Here is a 21,467-nt window from a genome sequence, read left to right as displayed (position 1 = left end):
ACGGCTCCAGAGGGACTAAAATTCAGTTATTTTAATGAAAACAAACGTTTTATGTATCATTGACAAGAAAATGAAAAAAAATGTATTAAGGGGAGAAGAAAGATATCCCAGTTACATATACAGTATACAACAGAAATGAGCACAACCATTTGCAATATCACTTTAATGTCAAATTCTTTAGTATCACATTACAGCATATTGCATTATTTCTAAGATGAGTAGTAGGTATTTGCTTTTATGTGAAACTAAAAACCAACCACTTAGACTTTCTATACTAATTGATTTACCTTTATTTAACCAGGGAGTCCCATTGGGATTAGAAAACTTTTGTGCAAGTGAGACCTAGCCAAGGAAGCAGTCATACAAAATTTTAAAGTTATGTTAAACAGATGACACACAAATAAACAGTAAAACAAATTGACAGCAATCTCTCAAGATAAACATTGACATTCCCCCTCCACTATATTCTTTATGGAACTCTCAAACTCATTAATGGATATGAATGCTTCTAGTTGAAGAGTTTTATGCAAGTGGGCCGATGATATCGGTGATGGCCACATCAGAGTTTGAACTACTGACCTCCTGATCAGTAAGTCCAGACACTTAACCCTTGTGCCACTGTTTCCATGTTACATACTATGTGAATATGGGTTACTACAATTCAGCCAGTTATATTGTAAGGGATGTTTCAAATTTGTGCTCCATGTGCCCCCTTTATCTTTGAGCACCTGCCCCTCCAAAGGCCTCTGCATGGCCCTGAAGCATACTTAGTGTATGAACTTCAACAAAAACCCTATGCAAGCTGTACCTAGCAAATTTTTAAGAGTTAAGAAAAAGTGCAAAAAAAAAAAGGCTCAGTCTTACCTCACTACAAAGTTTAGTTTCAGCTTGTTGTGTGCAGGTTGGAGTCATGGACAGTTAAACATGAACTCCAGGAGGGTTTTTAATTAGGCTCCTGAACACCCACCGAATGCACTCCGAAACATACTGACAGCATCAGTCAACACAAGCTGGAGTTAGAGTTAAAAAATAAACTGCACTAATTTAACACTTTCACTCTTTTGTTTGGCAGATTTTTCACTCCAGAGATTTGTTGGGGAGAACTAGACTAGTATAACAAAACTAGGATAGAAAACTGAACTAACCCATACATGGTGCTACCAAGTCATGAAATTAAACAGAAACAGTAGTTAACTCAGGACTACTGAGGAATCTGAGTACTAGGACTTAACAGACTCGGAAAGTGAGTGGGAAACATAGCTGAAAGGGGAGCCGGAGATGTGAGGCAGGCGAAGGTGCCGGGCGGCAAGGCTGTAGCCGCTGTCATTGGACAGGTGCCGCAGCAGATGCAGGAAAGCCAGGAATCTTGACGGTGAAGCAGCAATGAGGAGAGAATCCAGTGATCCAAGGTTAACAGGTGCAGAAGAATTGACTAGACTAGCAGGCAGGAGTTTGGTATGAGGTATCATTAGAATCCAGCAACAAGTAGTGGCAGTGTCTGGCTCTTTATGGGAGATAAGTGTAGTGATCATTCCCACCAGCTTGTGCACCAGCTCTGCTGATTGCAACTGGCAGCACCTGTCCATATACCACAATTCACACACACATCCACCTAGGAAAGAGAAGGAGGAAAGGGAGAAGTATCTGCCACTACCAGGGATCAGGTCACACACACACACACACACCTTCTTACAGGGCATGAGAAAGAGTAAGAGCTTGAAATCATAGAGGAGCAAAACTGCATTCTTTTCCCAAATGATTTTCCAACTCTACTCTCATTTGCTTAGAGTACTTTAAAACAAAAACGTGTTTCTTTCCTGAACTTCTGACAACCAGCTGTACTAAATCATGGATTTTGGGCATACCTCTTTTGATGTCCCACTCTTCCCTTACAGAGCCCCACTAACATTGCTTTAGGTGGGTTAAAAACTGCACAACTCATCCAGGTCAACAGAGTCACAGTCATCATTTTAATATATTTATCCAAACAGAGTAAGATTTGTTGCTGAGTAACAGAGGATCCTAACTGTGGGACTCTTGTTCATTGGGCGTCCATTTTAACCTGTTTCAAAACAGCTTGTTTTATTAGGCCATCTGCATTCAATAAGACCAGCTGGAAAAACGCAGCAGCAGAATGTAGTCTTCATAACAGTGAGCCTACTGAGCCTCTCAGTTGGCTCATACCACAGCATACTGACACAGTCCTTGTCTTCTCTATTTTTGTCTTTTCTTTTTATACAATCATGTTTTTTTCAGCTGTTGTTCTTATATCTTGACAACAGTCAGTACTTACTATAATTTATGTTTTAAAATACAAAGCACCTAGAGCTTCCTCTCAGACAAAATAGCATTATTCAGCTCTGGTGCAGGCTCTGACCCAACTTTAGATTCTCTACTAGTGTTCTAGCCAGCCCTCACTGCAGTCAGCTGCCACAGTACACCCTGCTTTTTTGCACTGTCCTGTATACTATTTTAACATGTAGCAGGTGTAACACAAGGCACAAAATGTTACTGAAAGAGCATATTATGTAAAGTTCACTTTTCATTAGATATAGTCTTGTTTGATGGACTCAAATGTGTCACAGAAACAATGCTACCCTTTGATGCAATTTTTGTTAATTTTTGATAATTTCAAATAACACAATTTAACAATGAATCATTTAATTAAAACATAATATTAACTATCAAAAAAGGTATGAAAATTTGAAATAGTCAGGTCTACTGCATGTTAAGTATAAGAACTCAACTCCAGGTCCAGTCAAAGGCCTCCTCCCTGCTGTCAGTGCTATCCTGGTGTTCTGTAATATGTGACAACACCTGAATGAGAGCAGAGGAGAAAGAGCCAACACCCACTTTACAGCAAGAATTAAACATCTCATCTTTCACAGAAAACAAGCATGTGGGTTGTTTTAGATATTGTTCCAGAAGGCAGATCAGAGCATAGTCTGTCTGCACAGCTGTGCTGATACATTTACAGTCATCCATCCATTCTCTATACACCGCTTTATCCTCACTAGGGTCACAGGGGGTGCTGGAGCCTATCCCAGCTGACTCGGGGCAAAGGCCGGGGACACCCTGGACAGATCGCCAGTCTGTCACAGGGCTACATATACAGACAAACAATCACTCGCACATTCACACCTACGGGCAATTTAGAGTCATCAATTAACCTCAGCATGTTTTTGGACTGTGGGAGGAAGCCGGAGTACCCAGAGAAAACCCACACATGCACAGAGAGAACATGCAAACTCCATGCAGAAAGATCCCAGGCCCACCCCGGGATTTGAACCGGGGATCTTCTTGCTGCAAGGCAAACGTGCTTACCACTACGCCATCATTTATCAAATGTTTGATTGATATCTCATCATACCAGACAATTTTCGGTGACAAGTATGCTGGTAACTCAGTAACACATATAGTTCTTGTTCTCCTGGAAGTCTTCATAAAGACTGTAACTGTGAAAAAGATCACAAAGTCCTGCTCACTGGAGATCACTTGTACATTTTTAAATAAAATTTCAGTCCTCAGACCATTATCAGAAAGGTTCAGAAACAGACAATGTGCAGATTTTTGGTACTTTCTCAGGTCTGCCAAAACCAGCTTCTTCTCACAACCTGTCATCTGGATCAAATGTAGGTTGAGGAGACAGTAAACAGTTGACAAATATTTTCAGGCCATTATCCACAAAGAGTAATGTTAACAAAGACATCTGCAGATTATTGATACAAGAAGTACTCCATTTAAGAGCAGACTATGAGAAACTGAAGCAACAGTTGGATTTTGCCAATAATGAATCATGGTGACACCTCAACCCATTTACCATTTGCTTTTACTATATCTATTTTTCCACACAGTCATTTGTGTCTCCAAAAATATATGGGTACCACTTTCTAATTCTAATTCACCATTTATAAAGCATTTGTAATTAGTGATTTTATTTGTGGTTAATAAATCATGTGCTAATGTTTCAGTTTGAAGTTACTAATAATGAAAAGTTAGGGGATGCCAGATTGTTAAAATATGTTTGGCTGTTAGTGACCTATTTGATGCAATTTCCTTATGAGGCTCCTTTTATACAGGGTGTCTGAGCTGTTATTTTTGGCTTTATTGATCTCCACTAAATAATTTCTAATGCTTTATACAGTAACTAATTAAAAAGTGGGATCCCATTAAGCAGTCGATAATGAATATTTAGAAGAGCATTATTAACAATCTGCCAAATGGACTTGTTTGACAATCTAGCAAACCACTACTGGTAATTAATAGCTTCCAAGTGATCTAAAAAGGACTGGATTTAGACTAATTAATTTAACCATTTAATGAAGCCATCAGTTACAACTTATACTTCTTCTATTTTTAAAAAAGAAATTTACTCGTTAAATTAAATTATTGGGTGCCTCAAGTGCAACAAACCTTTGAAATTAGAACATGAACGTGCATGTATAACACTCCTCTGTCACTGGGAACTGTCAGAACAATATGAGATAATGTTTTGTATATGTAAATACACCTGTAAGTGCAGCTGTTCCAGAAAGTTAACAAGCAAAGATGTGATTCTAATCAGATCAGATCTGTTGTGATCTGACATATTAGAAAACTAGCCGGTTTAAACATTCCTAAACCTTATGCCAATCTACATTTTAGGTGTAGAAATTTCTAAAGCAATTCCGCTCATGGATAGAATCACAGCAGCAGGAAGGTAGCACACGTAAAACATCAAAGTCAGTTGTTTCCTTGATAATAATGCATCAGGTAGACAAATACATCAGCCTCTCCTGAATCACAAGTCAATTCCACATTTAGGCCAGAATGACAGCAGAGCATCCAGTCATACGAAATGCAATATATTCCACAAACACAGATGTGCAACTTTTCCTTTGCAAAGGAGAACAAAAATATAATTCCTGCACTTCTTTTGTTACTTGAACTGAAGAACTGGCCTTGGTCTTGACCTGGTCTTTAAATGAGTAGCTGTTAGTACACAAATGTAATGAGCAAGTCCTGTAGAGGTTCTGCAGTTTGCTCACTGGGTTCCACAGGATCAGAAGCAGCAGAGTATAACAGAGAGCAGGGCAAGGCCAAGTGGGGGAAGTGCTGGGAGAAGGCAGAGGCAAGTGGTCCGGCCACACTGTAAACCTTCAGGGCAGAGAGCCCATTGAGCACTGCTACATCTAGAAAGGTCATGTGAAAGGAGGAGAGGAAGTCAAAGGAGTGGGCCTCCAGATCTGCTGCAACCCCTGCTGGGGGAGAGACGATAATTTCCTGGTTGGGGTAGGAAGCTTTTGGTGCTGTGCTGTGTATCCTGAGAGTCTGTAGACCTAGCAGAGCCAAAAACTGACTGTTTACTGGTTTTATTCCACAAAATGATAACCATAAATGACCAACCATGCTGCTGTTTAGCAGCTCTTCTAGGACCCAGAGTTCCTTTACCCAGACAGTGAGTTGTCCAGGTTCTCTGAGTTGAGCAGGGGACAGGGAGGAGCGTAGAACCGTGTGGCATCTGCACATCGAGTTGGCTAGAGTCTCATCACAGTCCCGAACCAGTGTAGAGCAGCTACAATTACGAAGGTTGCCGCTATCGAACAACAATGTGGTATTGACTGGCAGAGAAGTGACATATGTTGGGACAGAGCTTGTCACCTGACTGGAAGGGGTCTGGAAGAACAGCAAGCACAATGACCATGGCAGCAAGGCTGAGGAGATGGTGTTCAGAGACATCTCCATAGAAATTCAAGAGACTACATCTTCACCAAGTGGAGTGAGCTGAATGTAGAGTGATGGACAAACCTGGAAACACAAAAATTACAGAAGTAAAGTCAGTGAATATGTGAATACAAGAGTTACTGGTATATAGACAGACAGCTGTGCAAACAGAGAATTTACATTTTGAGACAAACTCTCAGTAAAAACCAGATAAGAGCAGCATTAGAAAGCTCACCCCTTATGACTCACTCCAACACATATACACTCAAAGGAATTCTCTTGTTGACTCAGTGACCTTTCGTAGCTGCTTTGCATCTGCATTTTCACATCATGTAGCAGCCAACTTTAGACCAACAGTCACCTCAGTCCAGCTTTTTATTTCCAGTCCAACCCAGTTATCTCATTCTCTCTCTCACATGCATAATTGAGCTATTTATGTCTTGCTTTCCAGTGTTACAGGGGAGAAGTCTTTCCAGGCCCCAGGCTACTGTGAATGCTGTAGGACTGCAAATAAAAGTTCCTGTGCCCGTCACACCCTCCACCTCTGATGCCAGGTGGTAGCAGAGTCTCTCCATTCCCCCTCCCTTTTTCCCTCCCTAGGTAGGTGTGAGCGTGGTGTAGTTGAAAGTGTTGGCTGCAAAACACCTAACGGTAGAAGTAACTCTTTATGTTTAAAATTGCACTCGATAATTTAGGGGCACCATCTCAGCTCAGTTTACTAAGAAAATGATGATTTTAGACTACATCTTTCATTGAAATAAAGTTGATCAGTCTGTTATTTGAAAGTTTTAAGTTCCAATTCAATGGCCTCCAGTTCCCCAAACAAAGAAATACACTGTAGAACCAACAATAATTACATACAAACATTTTTTAACTAATATTGTGAACAAACAATAAACAACAACAGACAGTGAATAAATGGACGGATATAAACATACTAATTACCTGTGATTGTCACTGGAAGCAGTTGGTAGAAAGTTAATGAATTTAGAATCACTTTGAAATTGGAAAACCAATTGTAATTTGAATATTAATCTGTTTAGCAGAAGGAAAATGATACTTGTGTAGTCTTTGTAGGAGGGAGAGGGAGGCCACTGAACAATGTGAAGCTGTGATGATCTGCTGGATGAGTTGGTTCAGGAAGGTAGAGACAAGGAGAAACTTTGGCAAATTTGCATTGCAAAAATGTGCTGAAGTAAAAATGCTAAGACTCTAAGCTCTTACTTGTACAGACAATAGTGGTGCTGTTGCATTGCTGAAGTTAACTTTAGTCCAACTTTAATTAAAATGTAGAAAAATAAAGCCCTAGTTTAAAGTCAAGCTATTCATTTTTTAAAGCCATCATTAAAGAACATAGTTTTCAGCCTTTGCTTTAGTTTTGTTGTTGTAGTTGTTTTAAGTTTTCATGAAAAAGCCGGTTTCTAACATCCATTTTTTTCTCTAGCCTGATCCTCTCCTCTCTTTGTTCTTTTGTTCTCAAGCCAGTTGCATTCTGGTGACTTTCCTCTGCATAGAAAGTTTTGGAGCCAAACTCAAACCAGCGTCTAACCAACCATGGATGTCTTCCTCCCAAGAGGTGGTATTGAGCTTTACTGTCCAGGAGAGGCCAGAGGCCAAATACCTTTCGAACTTACTTTTAGTTCATTACCTAAACATAAATACCTATGATGATCACAGATCTAAAAATACTATTGAATAGGGGATTAGAATGGCACCAAATATATATTTATCTCATATGGTTCCTGAGATAATAATAAAAGTGTACACTTAAGAATAAGCTGACAAATTGTAGATTTTAGGCTACATGACTATAAACTTCGAACACAGCTAAAAATATAAACATATATATTCAATAATATATATTCAATAATAAGAAAAATTTGACCTAAGAAATATACATATTTAGAGTAAAAGGCTCTCTCTGCCTTTATGGTTGTGGTCTATGAGAGAGAGAAGGGGACTGTGGATGTCTTGTGTGTGCTTCTCCAGATACTTCAGATTCAGTATGTTCTTCTTCCATACTCCTGATCAACCTGGTATAAGAGACTGAGTCCAGATCATCACTCTATTGATGCTGCATTTCCTTAACATTCTCATTGAAGCTGTTCAATTCATTCCTGCATAGCAAGTTCTGTGTGTTAGGTAGGGTGATCAGAAGGTCACCATGAAGAATGCAGATCCTTTTCTCCAGAGGTAGAGTTTTCCTCACAGCTGTCGCTTTATGACCCTTATCAGACTGTGGTGAAGATAGGAGGCATCCTGCTGTCTCTAAGAGAACCGTGAGTGGTCCTTTATTAGTAAACATCTGATCAGCAGATGCTCCATTTGGATGTAAATTTTGGGTTAGCTGTCTTCTGAAATGGTGTCTTACCAAATTTATAGCTTTGGGAAAGGGTCTCTGGATTCTCTGTGTGTTATTCTGAAATAACTCAGTCCGCTGCAGTGGTGTGTGGAATGCGGACAGGTGCTGCCAGTACACAATCACCTGAGTTGGTGCATGAACAGGTGGAAGTGATCAACACTACTATTCTCTATTCTCATCCTCCATAAAAGCCTCAACATACCTCACTAACCTACAAATCTGGCTTCATGTTACAGAAAACAAACTAGCAAAGAACATGAGGGAAAGGGGTGACTATACAGTGGTGGAATAAAGTTTTCAGACACCCTTAAAATTTTATACAATCTCAAATATCTTGAAATATTTGTGGAAAAATCTTTTTTGCATTTTAAAAGGTGTGGCTGCATTAGACAGACACAAACAATTACAATGATTTTTTTGTTTATTGTTCACAAGAAAAACTAACAAAACTAAATTCATGACAGTTAATATGTCAGTTCTCAAAATTATCGGTATCAAAGTCAACAAATAACAAAGAATATTTTCAAAACTGAACAAAAAATAAACCATCACATCATTAAATTAATATTTAGTAGTTTTGCCATTAGCATGCAGTAGAGCTCTAATCCTGGCTGGCATGTTCCCCACAAGCCTTTCACACTGTTGAGGGGTAATCTGGTCTCATTCTTCTTGAATTACTGCTTTTAATTCTTCTAAATTCTTTGGTTTATGATTTGAAACAGACCTTTCGATAATCCACCACAGATTTTCAATGGGGCTCATGGCTACTAAGACCTGGATACTGTGTTCCTGGACCCAAATTCTACTGGCCCTGGTTGTGTGACGAGGGGCATTATCTTGTTGAAACATCCAGTTTTGACCTCAGCTGAATAATGCACATGCAGAAGGGAGCATGTGGGTTTCAAGAATGACATAATACTTGCCAGAGTTCAATGTGCCATCACAAAGAGTGAGATGACCAACACCAGCAGCACTCATGCATCCCCAAACCATGATACTGCCTCCATCATGCTTGACAGTATATACTGTACATGTTGGAGAGAATGCTTCTCCAGGCATTCTGCGTCCCCTCACATTAGCAGGAGGACGATAAAGCTGGAAATGGAACTCATCTGACCACAAAATCTTCCAATTCCTGGCTGTCCACTTCTTGTCTGCTTGGGCCCAACAGCACCAGGCTAACCTCTGTCTCTCATTGATCAGGGGCTTCTTGACAGCCTTGTAGGGCCTTAAAGTCATTATCTAAAAATCGGGCACGTACAGTGTGAATGCAACCCTGGACAACAGTTTGGTTTGACCACTGCTGCTGAAGCTCCTGTGATGTTCTTTGGCAGTTTTCCCTGCACGTGCAGCGCAGGATGCAGTCATTTCTTGGTGAGAAGACCCTTGGACACCCAGATCTTAATTTGTCTTCCAATCTGTTGGTTCATCTGTATTTCTGCAGAGTATATCAACTGCTGAAGGACTGCATTTGCACTTCCTTGCTATCAGGCAGTAACTGTACCCTTCCTGGCTGAGAATCTGTATCTTCACATGTGTTTCCTGGGTTAGGTTCCTTGTTTTAGTCATCTTTGTCCCTGAAGAGCTTTCAAATGTGCTGACTTTATAAAGACACGAAGCACAGCAACAAAAATTTCATTTTTTAATAAAAAGCACGACCTTCATTAGTAGACCACTGGTACCAAAATGACCTAATACTCAAAAATTCTCATGTATTTTTTATGGACCCAATCAATTTTACGTTTCTAATGGCTTTTTTAGGATTTGTTTAATATTTTGGCAGTGAGTGTACTCAAAGAAATTGCACTTGAAGACCTAAGAGTGATTCTTAATGCAATATTTCACAAATGCCTGGGGTGTCTGTAAACTTTTTTCGACCACTGTACATACATACTGCGGCAGAGAACACAATCACATGCAGGTGGAACACATTAGGGCAGGGCAAGTAATCACACAGGCTGGAAAGCAAAGACCAAGTAAAGACACCTGAGACAGAGGGTGAGTCCAAACACATAAGAGGAAATGCCAAAATAAAACAAGAAATAAATTAAACAACTGACAACAGGAGCTGGATGTGACTACACCATGTGGAAATGCATTTAAATGCTAATTTAATTGAATAATATGAGGTCACAATTCACAGTTTTCTCACTTGCCCACATAGATTTCAAGCTTGCGAGGTGCAAGATGTCACATGGTAAAAAAAAAACTAAAAAAAAAACTACAATCTTTTGTATTTTACTTAATTTCAGTGTTGCTAGAACAGGGAGATACAGACATGTAGTGTGAAATAAGATTATTTTAACAACTTTAGAGGTATTGAAGTGGAAACAAAATGAGAAAAAGTTATTGTTAAGAGGTTAAATTGTCATGCCCTCCATCTCGGCACAGTTGGCAGCCTTCCTTCTCCCTTTTTCCCTCATGTGGGTGTGGGTGAAGTGTCTCTGTGTGGATGCGTGGCTGTTGATTGGATAATCATCACTAGATGCTCATCCCTGGACCCACAATCTGGCACACAAACCCAAACCACCTCTGTCTACAGAACTCCTGACCGCTCTCCCTACCTCTGCCTGCCAGCTAAGTAGAGTCCACCTCATTCTCTTGTTAATGGTAGCATTAGATAAACCCTGTACCTCGTGCTCAATTTCTATCAAGTTTTTGTAGTTTGGTTAGTGATGCCTTTGGCATAGGTCTTTATCTAGTACTACCCCATTGATTATATTATCCCTCATGTTCACTCCAGAGGTCGCTATAATTCTCTGTGTTGCTCTGTGCTTATTCTTTGTGAAATAAACTTCTTTTTATTTAACTCTGGCCTGTTGTGGTTCCTGTCTGTGCTTGAGTCTCTGATTCCTTGTAACATAAATTCAACCACAATTTGCCATTCAAGTCACATTTCTGGTATCATGATTATGCTGCTATAAATAAATGTGACTTGAGTGTAGTTGGTTTACAGTAGCAACTGCTCTCTGTACTCACAGTATGCTCTCTCCATTCTCTAACATCTTACCTCACTGCTGTTACCAGCGTCTGGCTGTCCCACATATTAGGCCAGTCACTTTCCTTCTATTTGCATCTGTCTGCCCTTGCTCCCTTTACCACTGCTTTTCCCCTCCTCATTTACTCTGTCTTTTGCTTCCCTTTCCTACATCTCCTTCTCTGTAATCGCTGCAACAAGCTGCAGCTGCAGGACCGGATGCTGAGAGGGAGGGTTAAACAAAGCTGAAAATCGACCAATAAAAACACATTCCACAGGTCTTAAATAATTTTTTTATGCATTTGTCTTTTTTTTAATGAAACATTTTTGTACCGTAATATCACTGAAATGTATCAAGCATATGTGAGTTGAATAAAAATGGTTATTAATTTTATTTAATGTCACACTGTCAAAACCTTCTTGACTCTGATCTTATGGAAGCCAAAGACTGCAGCCAAGTGAGTGAGACGAAAGACAGAAGTTGAGACAGGAAGTGACACAAAGTTAAATGGGGTGAAAGTGTGGGTCTGTGTGTGGGAAAGAATGCAAGGAGGCCTCTGCTCAACACAGTTTCAGCTTTTTAAGAGAGGTTCAGTGCATTCTTCTGACATCATGCTCCACTGCAGGCACCCACCCTAATCCTAAACCCCCATAGTGATGGATTTCACACCAAATACCTGAATGTTAATTGAAAAATCTGTAAGTAAAATTTGTAGAACCTGCTAAATACTGTACAGACGATATAGCACCATACCTTTCATAGCCTTGTCAGCTTCCTCCAGCCACAATAGTGGACTTCTCTCCACTGTTTCAGCTCCTCTTCCTATCTCTCTCACTCAGTCTCTCACTCCTTCTTCATCCTTCTTAGCAGACATTTAGCGATAATAAAAAAAGTGGAAAGATTAGATTACAATATTCCTTCAAGGACTGTATGATATTCAGTGCCCCAATTTGCACTTATTTGTGCATGGTTTGGAACATATTAACAATCTAAATGTTTAAGTTTGTTTAAATGTTTTCTTAAGTTTCTTATGAATGTCAGTGGCCATACAAAAACAGTAGTATAAGAGAAAGAAGAAGATACTAGCATCTGATGTCAAACGAGAAACCTTCAGGTCTGAAATATATTTGTCTAACTTGTGAGTTTCCTATCTCCCAAGTTGCCCATCTATTGTTTCTACCAGCCCACCCTAATATACAATAGCAGGACAGAATTGGTCCTGGGTGAGTTGGGGTTCTACTGATTGGTGCAAAACTAAGCTACATGCTTCACTGAACTAGCTCTGTAGTTAATGCACAAGCATTAAAGAGAATTCCTCAACTAACTCTTGTAAAAACAAAACAATTGAGCATATTTCTTTCAAGCTAATATCTTTTTTCAGCCATTTTGAGGCAGCAGGAACAAGTTACACTTGACATTATCATTCATTTGGAGCTGAGCAGTGAGAATGAACCAGAACAGTAAAATTATAGTAGAGACAGCTAAATAATGAACTAAAACTCACTAGAAAGCTGCACAAATCTTGCAAGAGCTTCATACTGATAATTCTTTTCATTTTTTAACAAGAGCAATCCTTTTTTTCATTGTCAAAATGTGTTTATATGCATAAACAGTAAAAAGGTGGGTACTGTTGTCCTAGGCAAATGCTACTCAAACAGGAAGAAATGGTGCATTTGTAGGGGACTGTTTTAAGTGGCAGATTGATCCACATCTTGTGCTTTAATGACTATTGCCAGCAGGACGACCATGTAATGTATGGTGTATCGATAACCCTCTCTCAGGCTTTCACCTAAAATGTATACAAATCATTTTTATTTACAGAGGCAGCTGCTGAAGACACCCCACACACATATTTTTCTGGTATTAGGACTGCAAGCAATTTATTTTTATTCATTCTTGTGCAACACAAAGATGGTAGAGCGCTATAAAACAAAAACCAGGTTCTCATAAATGGCTCCAGATCACTCTGGTGAGTTGGATAGAATGAGAGCAAAACGTGATTTTCCCAAAATCTTTCTCCCAGGTCTGAGCAGTATTTCAGTAATGAACAGGACTTTTGAAAGTCTGCATCTTTCTAGGTCAGAACACAGTACAGTGTCGTGGTCTCACAGATACTGTAATACAGTTGAGATTTGATTAGGATAATATTCTCAAATCATATCAGGTACCAGCATAAAACCTACAGTATATAACAGCTGTTATATACCCCAATGCAAAATCACTTAAATGTTAAAAAATACTAAATATTGTTATTTCTCAATGAATACATTCCTTCTACATAAACAGAGAAATTTCCTATGAACAATCAAAAACAAATTCCTTTAAAAGACTATTTTAAAAATATAGGTCTGAAAGTAGAAAACCAATGCAACAAAGGTGAACAAACCTGTCATCACTGACACACAAGCTCGACAACCTGAGATCAGAGCTTCAGTGGCTGTCCTTTTAAAATGGTGCCACAGACAGTGCACTACTGGCACAGTCTAGTTTTAGAAAAACAGACAGATGCTTCAGACTTGTGAAAACGGTCAACAGCCGAATATCTGGGGCCTGTATTACTAATAAAGCAAACAATTACTGTGAGGTGATACAATTTTTAAATATTTTACATTAAGTGATATTGCATAAGGGTGTCACTCCCTTTGAAAACAGTATACAGTAATTCATAGCAAAAACATTACACAAAACAGGTGTATCATGCATGTGCACAGTGTAATTTCTAGTGGTAATTATGCTAGAATGTGGTCTCAATATGTATATTTCTTCTCTTTGTGGTCACTACAGGACTCACTCTGTATATGATAGTGCTTTGATTTAATGCAAATGTATTTCCTCTTTTGTTTGAGATAAAAGAAGAAAAAAAAGAAGAATGAATGATGTGTGTGTGTGTGTGTGTGTGTGATCAGGTTGTGGCTATTGTTGTGGGGACCTAATGTCCCCACAGCCATAGGAAAACCAAAAGAAATGTCATTTGTGGGGACTTCATTTGGGTCCCCATGAGGGGAAACAGTGTTTTTCATATTGTTGTTACTGAAAAAAGTAAAAGTGCAAAAACGTTTCTTTAGGGTTAGGCATTGTTTTGGTCTGGGTTAAGGTTAGGGTAAGGGTAAGGGTTAGGGGCCAGATATGAATGGGAGTCAATGGTAAGTCCCAGTACTGTGTGTGTGTGTGTGTGTGTGTGTGTGTGTGTGTGTGTGTGTGTGTGTGTGTGTGTGTGTGTGTGTGTGTGTGTGTGTGTGTGTGTGCGTGTGTGTGTGTGCGTGTGTGTGTGTGTGTGTGTGTGTGTTCTTGTACTTGCTACATGGTGAGAACCATTTTCTGCATTTAACTATCAAAGTGAGGACATTTTGGCCGGTCCTCACTTTGAAACAGCCATTTTTGAGGGTGAAGACTTGTTTTTAGAGAACAGGTATGAATTGAGGTTTGGTTAGGGTTAGGGTAAGGATTAAGTTTAGGCAATCAGTTGTGATGGTTAAGGTTAGGGTAAGGCTCTAGGAAATGCATTATGCCTATGGATGTCCTCACTAAGATAGAAGTACAAACATGTGTGTGTGTGTGTGTGTGTGTGTGTGTGTGTGTGTGTGTGAGAGAGAGAGAGAGAGAGAGAGAGAGAGAGAGAGAGAGAGAGAGATCATCTGGGTGAACTACTCCTTTAAAAGTTACAGGCATTTAGTAAACATGTTAAGTAATGTAGTTAGAGTGGTTTGTGCACTGTGGTTCTAGGCAGCAGGACAACAACACTGTTTATATTCCTATCTAGCAGCAAAAGCCATCATGTGGCGTTGGCTAACAGATTACATCATGGCTCAGCTGTCTGCTGGTTTTTCCGTTATTACAGCTTTCTCATTTTCAACTGATTATCTGAAGATCTCTACCGCCACCACTTAAGAAATGAAAATGAATATCAATCAGTGTAAAAATCTTCATTTACAGTTTGTTTACAGAGTAAGAGATATCAATAGCACACATGGGTTTTGTATATATAGAACAGAAATTGTTTGAAGCAAGCGTTTTAGCACATATCTCAATAGTTTACTTACGTAGACGACTTAGTGCCTGTAAAGGTGGCATGCAGCTGTAGTTTGGCTCCAGGCTGATCTATCCAGATTCCTTATGTGGTGAGAGAAGCAGCAGTTTCCAAATCTGTCTGCAGGTTTACTAGAAAACCTCATCTCTCTGACTGAAAACAGACAGAGAGAAAGACAAGGAGAGGTGGTGAGAGATGGAAAAAGTGAGAAGAAAGAGTACAGAAGAGCAGTAAGAGGTCGTACTTTCTGAACACTGTAGTATTTTTGTCAGATGCAACAGCATAGTGAAGCCAAATACAATGTCCCTTCTCTCTACTCTTTTCTAATTCTTTCCTCCCAGTCCCCCTCTCCACAGCCTCACTCTCCTCTCATTTTAGGACCACCTTCTGTTCTCAAACACTGTGATTTTCTTCTACATTGAAAGTTTATTCATGCTGCCATCTCGTGGCTCAAAAAAATTGAGGCCATGTAATATTTCTGAAAAACAATGCAAAGAAATGTAGGAGGTTAAGTTTAAAACACCCTGCAGTCAATTTTTGCAAGGCAATTGAGTCCAGGCTGAAGATCCAGATGGCTTATCCTGATGTGTTCAGTCTGTTGGAGCCTGTACCTCTATGAGATAAGGCAAAAGCTGTCATTTATTCACCTGTTTGGAGAAGTGTCTGTTCTGAAAAATAGTTACCAATAAATCGGTCCAAGCCAAATTACCCAGGACTGGAGTTCATGTGCATTTCACCTTAGAATTTTAGAACTCTCCACGGGATTTTGTAGAAATGGGACTAGAGCCCGTCTTGATTGTTCTGTCTGTGGGTTTCATAATAAGTGTCGAAGAAAGATGTGTGTGGAGGGTTTCATTTAGTTTCTGGTAAATGGTAAATGGTAAATGGTTGTATTTATTTTAGTTTCTGTAAATAGAATCTGACAAAGAGGCCATTTGATTATCCCGTCTGCTTCCTGTGTACTTGTGTGAAACAATCCCCTTGCTACAAGTACCCAACTCTACAAAGTTCCACTGTTGCATACAAACAGAACTCAGTACTATCCACACAAAGAAAACTGTAGGTAGATTTAACAATAAATGAGATGACTGACCAGGCACTACAGGGTTAATTTAGTGGATGTGCATCATGGCTCGATGAGACATGATGTTAATTGGGACAGATCTTTGTCCTGGTGAGGTTTAAAAACACCTTACTAAAAAGAAGAAATAAAAACTAAACCAACATAAAAGGATATTTGAAAAAAAAACAACAAAAAACAAAAACTGAAATGATATAAATAATGAAAAAAAGGGACTGGTTATCAATGCATTGTATTTGAATAGATATGAATTACAAGACAAGGAGCAAAGATATCAACCAACAACTAAGTAACAAGGAGAGGAGATGAACAGGTATGATCTTTGGTGCTCAATTGGCAATATTTTATTGTTTTGGAAAATGGAGGTTAGAATAGGGGACTGACAGCATACCCCAAAGGAGTACCACATATGGCCTCTCCATTATCCATCCATCCATTATCTATACACTGCTTAATCCTCATTAGGGTCGCGGTGGGGCTGGAGCCCATGCCACCTGACTTGGGGCGAAGGCAGGGGACACCCAGGACAGGTACCCTTGCAACATATGGCCCAGTAAAATCAAAAATAAAGATGTGTAGTGTCCAAGGTGGCAGTTTTATTGTGGGAGAAGGTCTAGAATCTAAACAAATGTGGTGTTCGTAACATAGCTTGACTTATTCCTTGGCACTACAAACAAAGAAAGCCAAGCTGTGTCCACGACAATAGTGTGTTGTGAGCTGAAAAGGCCACTTTTACCATATCATGTGTACTTTGAATTGGCTCACACAAAGTGACTTGAAACCGCTGTTGCCTTCAGATTTAACATATTTGAACACACGGTTAAGCCAAAACATATTTGTAAACATTGTTTTTCAAAAACTGCAGTGATGCCATTAATCATGGTCTGAAACAGAGTTCTGCAGGCTGAAATGGCAACTTTTGCCACATATTGTGTCCTATGAATTTCTTCACACAAAATGAATTGTAACAGGTGCTGTTACAGAGCTGGTCAGACGCTCAACTGCAGGATGACGAAACACAATACTTATTTACAATTCTAGTATTTACATCAATACACAAGGGGATAGTAAAAGGTTGACAGGAAGTGACAATCATCAAAGAGTAGCAACCAGACAGACAATACTAGAGGGTGACAACTACTGACTGAAGGCTGGGTAACAGGAAAACTGGAATAATGCTGGAATATGCACAGTTGTTCACACAATCAGACAGACTAGATCTTAAAAGCAAGATTTACTCGATCTAACGACTAACTGGGAGTTGGTACAACTAAGCTAGGAAAGCTGAGCTGACTGAACAAACGTACTCAGGGTGTGGACAAGAATAATATTATGAAATGCTGTGGAGGTGGAGCAATTACAGAGAATACCCTGATAGGTACACAGAATGATTAAAGAAAGGAGCAATTACAAGAGGGAGGCTACTTAGCTGGCAACCAGGTAAGGAGAGGAGATGAGGGATTGTGGAAGAAGCATGGTGTGGTGTGGCAGATGGGGTGTCACAGCTGGGCTGGCTTCGAAAATCAGTGCAGGCCCGGTGTGGGAATAGCATGGCGAACCAAGTGGCAAGTGGATGAGCAGGGGTGGTCACGGACAGCACAGATGAAAATCACGATTCACAACTGATGAAGGCACGGTCAAGAAGAAGATGACTTTGACATTTGACGTTTGCCGATTGCCGCGAAATGGCCCTTGAGCCCTAGTAGGCAAGTAACATACTACCGAACTTTCCAGCTTCAGAGATGTTAAAGGCTTGGTAAATATCTGGCAGTGGCAGTATTTAGGATATTAGTGGCATCCTGATGCTGATTTAGTTGCTTTACAGTTGCAAACACTGTTTGACAATAGAAAATTCTTAATTTGTCCTCTCCCCTTATTTTCAGGTTGAGCAGGATTTCATTTTAATGTTTGGAGAGGACATATCTGTGAAACTTCTGGAGAGGTGGCCAACAACATTTGAGGGAAAGATCATGCAACATTATAGAAAGCTTCCTTCTGGGTCATTCCTTGTGGTGTCACCAGATGGTGGTTGCCGCACCATTTTCAAATTAGTCCTAAATTTGTATGCCATTAGATAGTCACAAAAGTACTTTTGATGCAAAATTGTAGGCCTGTAGCTCAAATAGTTTCTGAGTTGTGGGGGTCTGAAATTTTCAGAATTTGGGCTATAAAAAGCCTCGCTAGCGTTTTTTGCATCTTTAAGTGGTTATTTCTCAGCCTCTAGACATACCAGAGAGCTGTGAGTTGGTAAACAAGGCCTCTGCATGTAGCTAGTGCCCCACAAACACCCCCAGGTGTTTCCCTACACGCTGCAGGCCATGGGGGCTTGCTAAAAATGCTAAAAATTAAGAGATACCTACTCACGAGTGGGGTTTGGGACCTTAAAAGTACTAGAAATACTGCACAGAAGTGTTCTAACACCCCTGGGTTCCATTCTACACAAACTTGTGTGATAACCAGGCGTAAACTAACCATGACGTCACCCGTTGGTTTCAATGCTGAGAAAATGCAGCCCAGATTTTGCTATTTCCTGGTCGCCATTTTGGATTTTTTGGAGCCAGTGACGTAAAAAGCGTCATCAAACAGGCTGGACCGGAGAGCAACTCGGGGCAGGACCAGTCAATGGGACTGTCAATCAAGTATAGCCACGCCCCCTGGCTCCGCCAACTTTAACGATTTATTTAAAATTCAGTATTGATTTATTTTAAGATCAGCCACCTGATCTCTCATTTTGACCATGAAAACTAACGGGAAAAAAATCCTGATCTGTAGAAAATCAGTCGATCAAATTTTATTTTTTCCAAAAATGAATTGGGGTCTATGGAGCAAAAGCTTTTTGGAGCCAACCCTAGCAGACGGCATGATATTGCAAGTTTTTGTCACTTCCAGGTGGGCTTCAATTTTGGAGCCAGATGCTACGTCCACTTTATATACAGTCTATGGTGATAACTTAGCAAACTGGAGCTTTCTAGGTACCTCAGTTTGGAAAATATGAGCTCCCAAAGTTGGACGAGATTTTTAATTGGCTATTTTTGGTGGCAATAATCTTAGTGTGGGACAGGTACCAGAGACCCCAAATTTCTCTACAAGACAGTTCCATCTACGTTGACCAACTCACAGCTCTCTGGTATGTCTAGAGGCTGAGAAATAACCACTTAAAGATGCAAAAAAAAACGCTGGCGAGGCTTTATATAGCTCAAATTCTGAAAATTTCAGACCCCCACAACTCAGAAACTATTTGAGCTACAGGCCTACAATTTTGCATCGAAAGTACTTTTGTGACTATCTAATGGCATGCAAATTTAGGACTAATTTGAAGATGGTGCAGCAACACCCCCAAGGAATATCCAGTCATTTCACCTGGAATGACCCTTCTGTCAATGAGCTGGAAGAACTCCTGCTGGCAGTTGTACTGAAGAAGTAACTGAATCAGATGATGAGTCTGGTGAGCTGCTCAGTTATAATACGGATATAGCTTTAGATTAATTCAGTGTTTGCAATCTTAATTTGCTCTGTAGTTTGGGCGTACTTTGTAAAAAAAAATTGTCAGTCAGTGCAGATACAATGAATTTTGTTGAAGTTCCACAGGTCCAGTTTTTGCACTAGATTCCTGCCAGTATTGTCTTCAACCTGTTCTTCACCTGTCGAGTCTCTTCTCGGATACCCTGCTTCCTTGGCCCTTTAGTTTCACTCTCCTGGTTTGTGAGTACTCTGTTTGCTTGGTGTAGTTTTTATTATTTGGGATTTTTCCTTTGGACTGTGGTGTTGGAATGAATACTTAATTTTGCATATTTTGTATTATTTAGTTAGGTTTTGTTTCCCTTTCAGTCTGGTTTCCCTTTTTGTATTGTCTTACCTCTTGTTCTGTTAAACAAAACAGAAACTTAACCTCCTAAGACCCAGTGTTTGTTGGGCTTGCTTTTTAGTTCTTTTCTCGGTATTTGGGATAAGGAGTAACCAATAAATATAATAATTGGATACTATCTAATACCTGATTATTATCTTTATTACATTTACATTACATTTTACTAGATTTACATTGTTATTGTTATTATTATTAGTAGTTGCTGTAGTATTAGTAACAGAAGTCGTAATATTAGTATTATTATTAGTATTAACAATAAGCTCTTTTGGAAAAATAAAACAAAAAACAAAAACATGCCCACATATGTGGACGGCAGGTCTGCAGAGGTTAATCCAAACTTCTTTAAGGCCAGGAAAGATGGTGGCTCTTTTTGAACTGAAAGAAGGCCCAGAGAGTGCCTTAAAACTGGGAGTTCCATTTTCTACCAGTGTGTTTTCTGCTAAGTGCATAAAACACGTGACTTCATCATTTGTTCTTCAAAACTGCTGCCATCACCCCAATCTTGAAAAAACCTGGTGCCGACCCCTCCAACTTCAATAGCTACTATCTTATCTCCAGTTTACCCTTCATCTCCAAAAATCCTGGAAAAAATAGTTGCCTCCCAACTCCACTCTCACCTGTTAGGCAATAACCTGTATGAACAGTTCCAGTCTGGTTTCGCACCCACTCCACAGCACAGAAACAGCACTCATCAAAATCACCAACAACCATAGGCGTCAGTTTAGGGGGGGACGGTGGGGACGTGTCCCCCCCACTTTTTGTCAGGGGTCATTTTGTCTCCAACACATTCAAATTCTTCACATGTAAGCCGCTGTAAACCCAGTTATTTTCAGCAGTATAGAAAATTCCGACGCTCCTGAACGCACCATCCGCACTCGGCCGAGAGTGGCACAGACACGCAGCACACCTTCCTGAGGTTAAAAAAAAAACAAAAAAACAAAAAAACGCTCAGATGCTAAATTTGCGCCTGTGCCAAGTGGAAGCTCCGACCAGAGGCGTGCAGGGGCAAAATTTCGGCCCGGGAGAATTAGTACTATAGCGGCCCACAGACCCCTCTACCCGTACATACCGATAGCTCAACAGCTCGAGCCTCTGCCTTTGATGCGGTGGTTGTGAGTTCAAGCCCAGCTTGTGGCATTTTGCCGCCGTTCTTCGACATTTTCTCAAAGTGCTGTGGTCTCCATCCCCCCCACTTTTAAAAACAAACTGACGCCCTTGCCAACAACCTCCTTATGGCAGCTGATTTTGGAGTCCTCACCATCCTCATCCTCCTTGGCTTTTTGATACCTTCTGTCACACCAGCTTACTGAACACACTATCTTTTATTGGCATCTCCCAGACTCCATTAGACTGTTTCACTTTCTACCTCTCTGGTTGCGCTCAGTTCACTCAACTCAAATCATTTAAATCCATCCATTCTCCCGTCACCACAGTTGTGCCCCAGGGGTCTG

At 40.1% G+C, this 21,467-nt stretch overlaps 1 protein-coding gene across 4 annotated transcripts; it reads right to left on the bottom strand.

Moving 5' to 3' along the window:
* Positions 1-146: 146 nt before the first annotated feature.
* On the bottom strand, positions 147-15,433 carry LOC110956750 (uncharacterized protein C21orf62 homolog). 4 transcript variants are annotated; one of them, XM_051958988.1, is made up of 4 exons: positions 15,315-15,433; positions 15,084-15,223; positions 11,797-11,905; positions 147-5,787 (listed from the first exon to the last, which is right to left on the bottom strand). In XM_051958988.1, exon 4 carries the CDS (start codon positions 5,722-5,724, stop codon positions 4,975-4,977), a length of 750 nt encoding a protein of 249 aa, XP_051814948.1. In that variant the 5' UTR covers positions 5,725-5,787; positions 11,797-11,905; positions 15,084-15,223; positions 15,315-15,433; the 3' UTR covers positions 147-4,974. The 4 variants fall into 4 exon arrangements, with proteins under 4 accessions (XP_051814948.1, XP_022058136.1, XP_022058134.1 ...); XM_022202444.2 differs by having other exon boundaries at positions 11,797-11,902; XM_022202442.2 differs by having other exon boundaries at positions 11,797-11,902; positions 15,084-15,433.
* Positions 15,434-21,467: the final 6,034 nt, after the last annotated feature.

Source organism: Acanthochromis polyacanthus, chromosome 14, assembly GCF_021347895.1.
Source record: "Acanthochromis polyacanthus isolate Apoly-LR-REF ecotype Palm Island chromosome 14, KAUST_Apoly_ChrSc, whole genome shotgun sequence".
Taxonomy (NCBI): Eukaryota; Metazoa; Chordata; class Actinopteri; family Pomacentridae; genus Acanthochromis; species Acanthochromis polyacanthus.
The sequence above is the reverse complement of the archived record's forward strand: the minus strand, read 5'-3'. Positions and strand labels throughout refer to the sequence as shown.

Coding starts and splice junctions, on each gene's coding strand:
- LOC110956750 (XM_022202442.2), bottom strand. CDS start 5,724: ATGGAGATGTCTCTGAACACCATCTCCTCAGCCTTGCTGCCATGGTCA.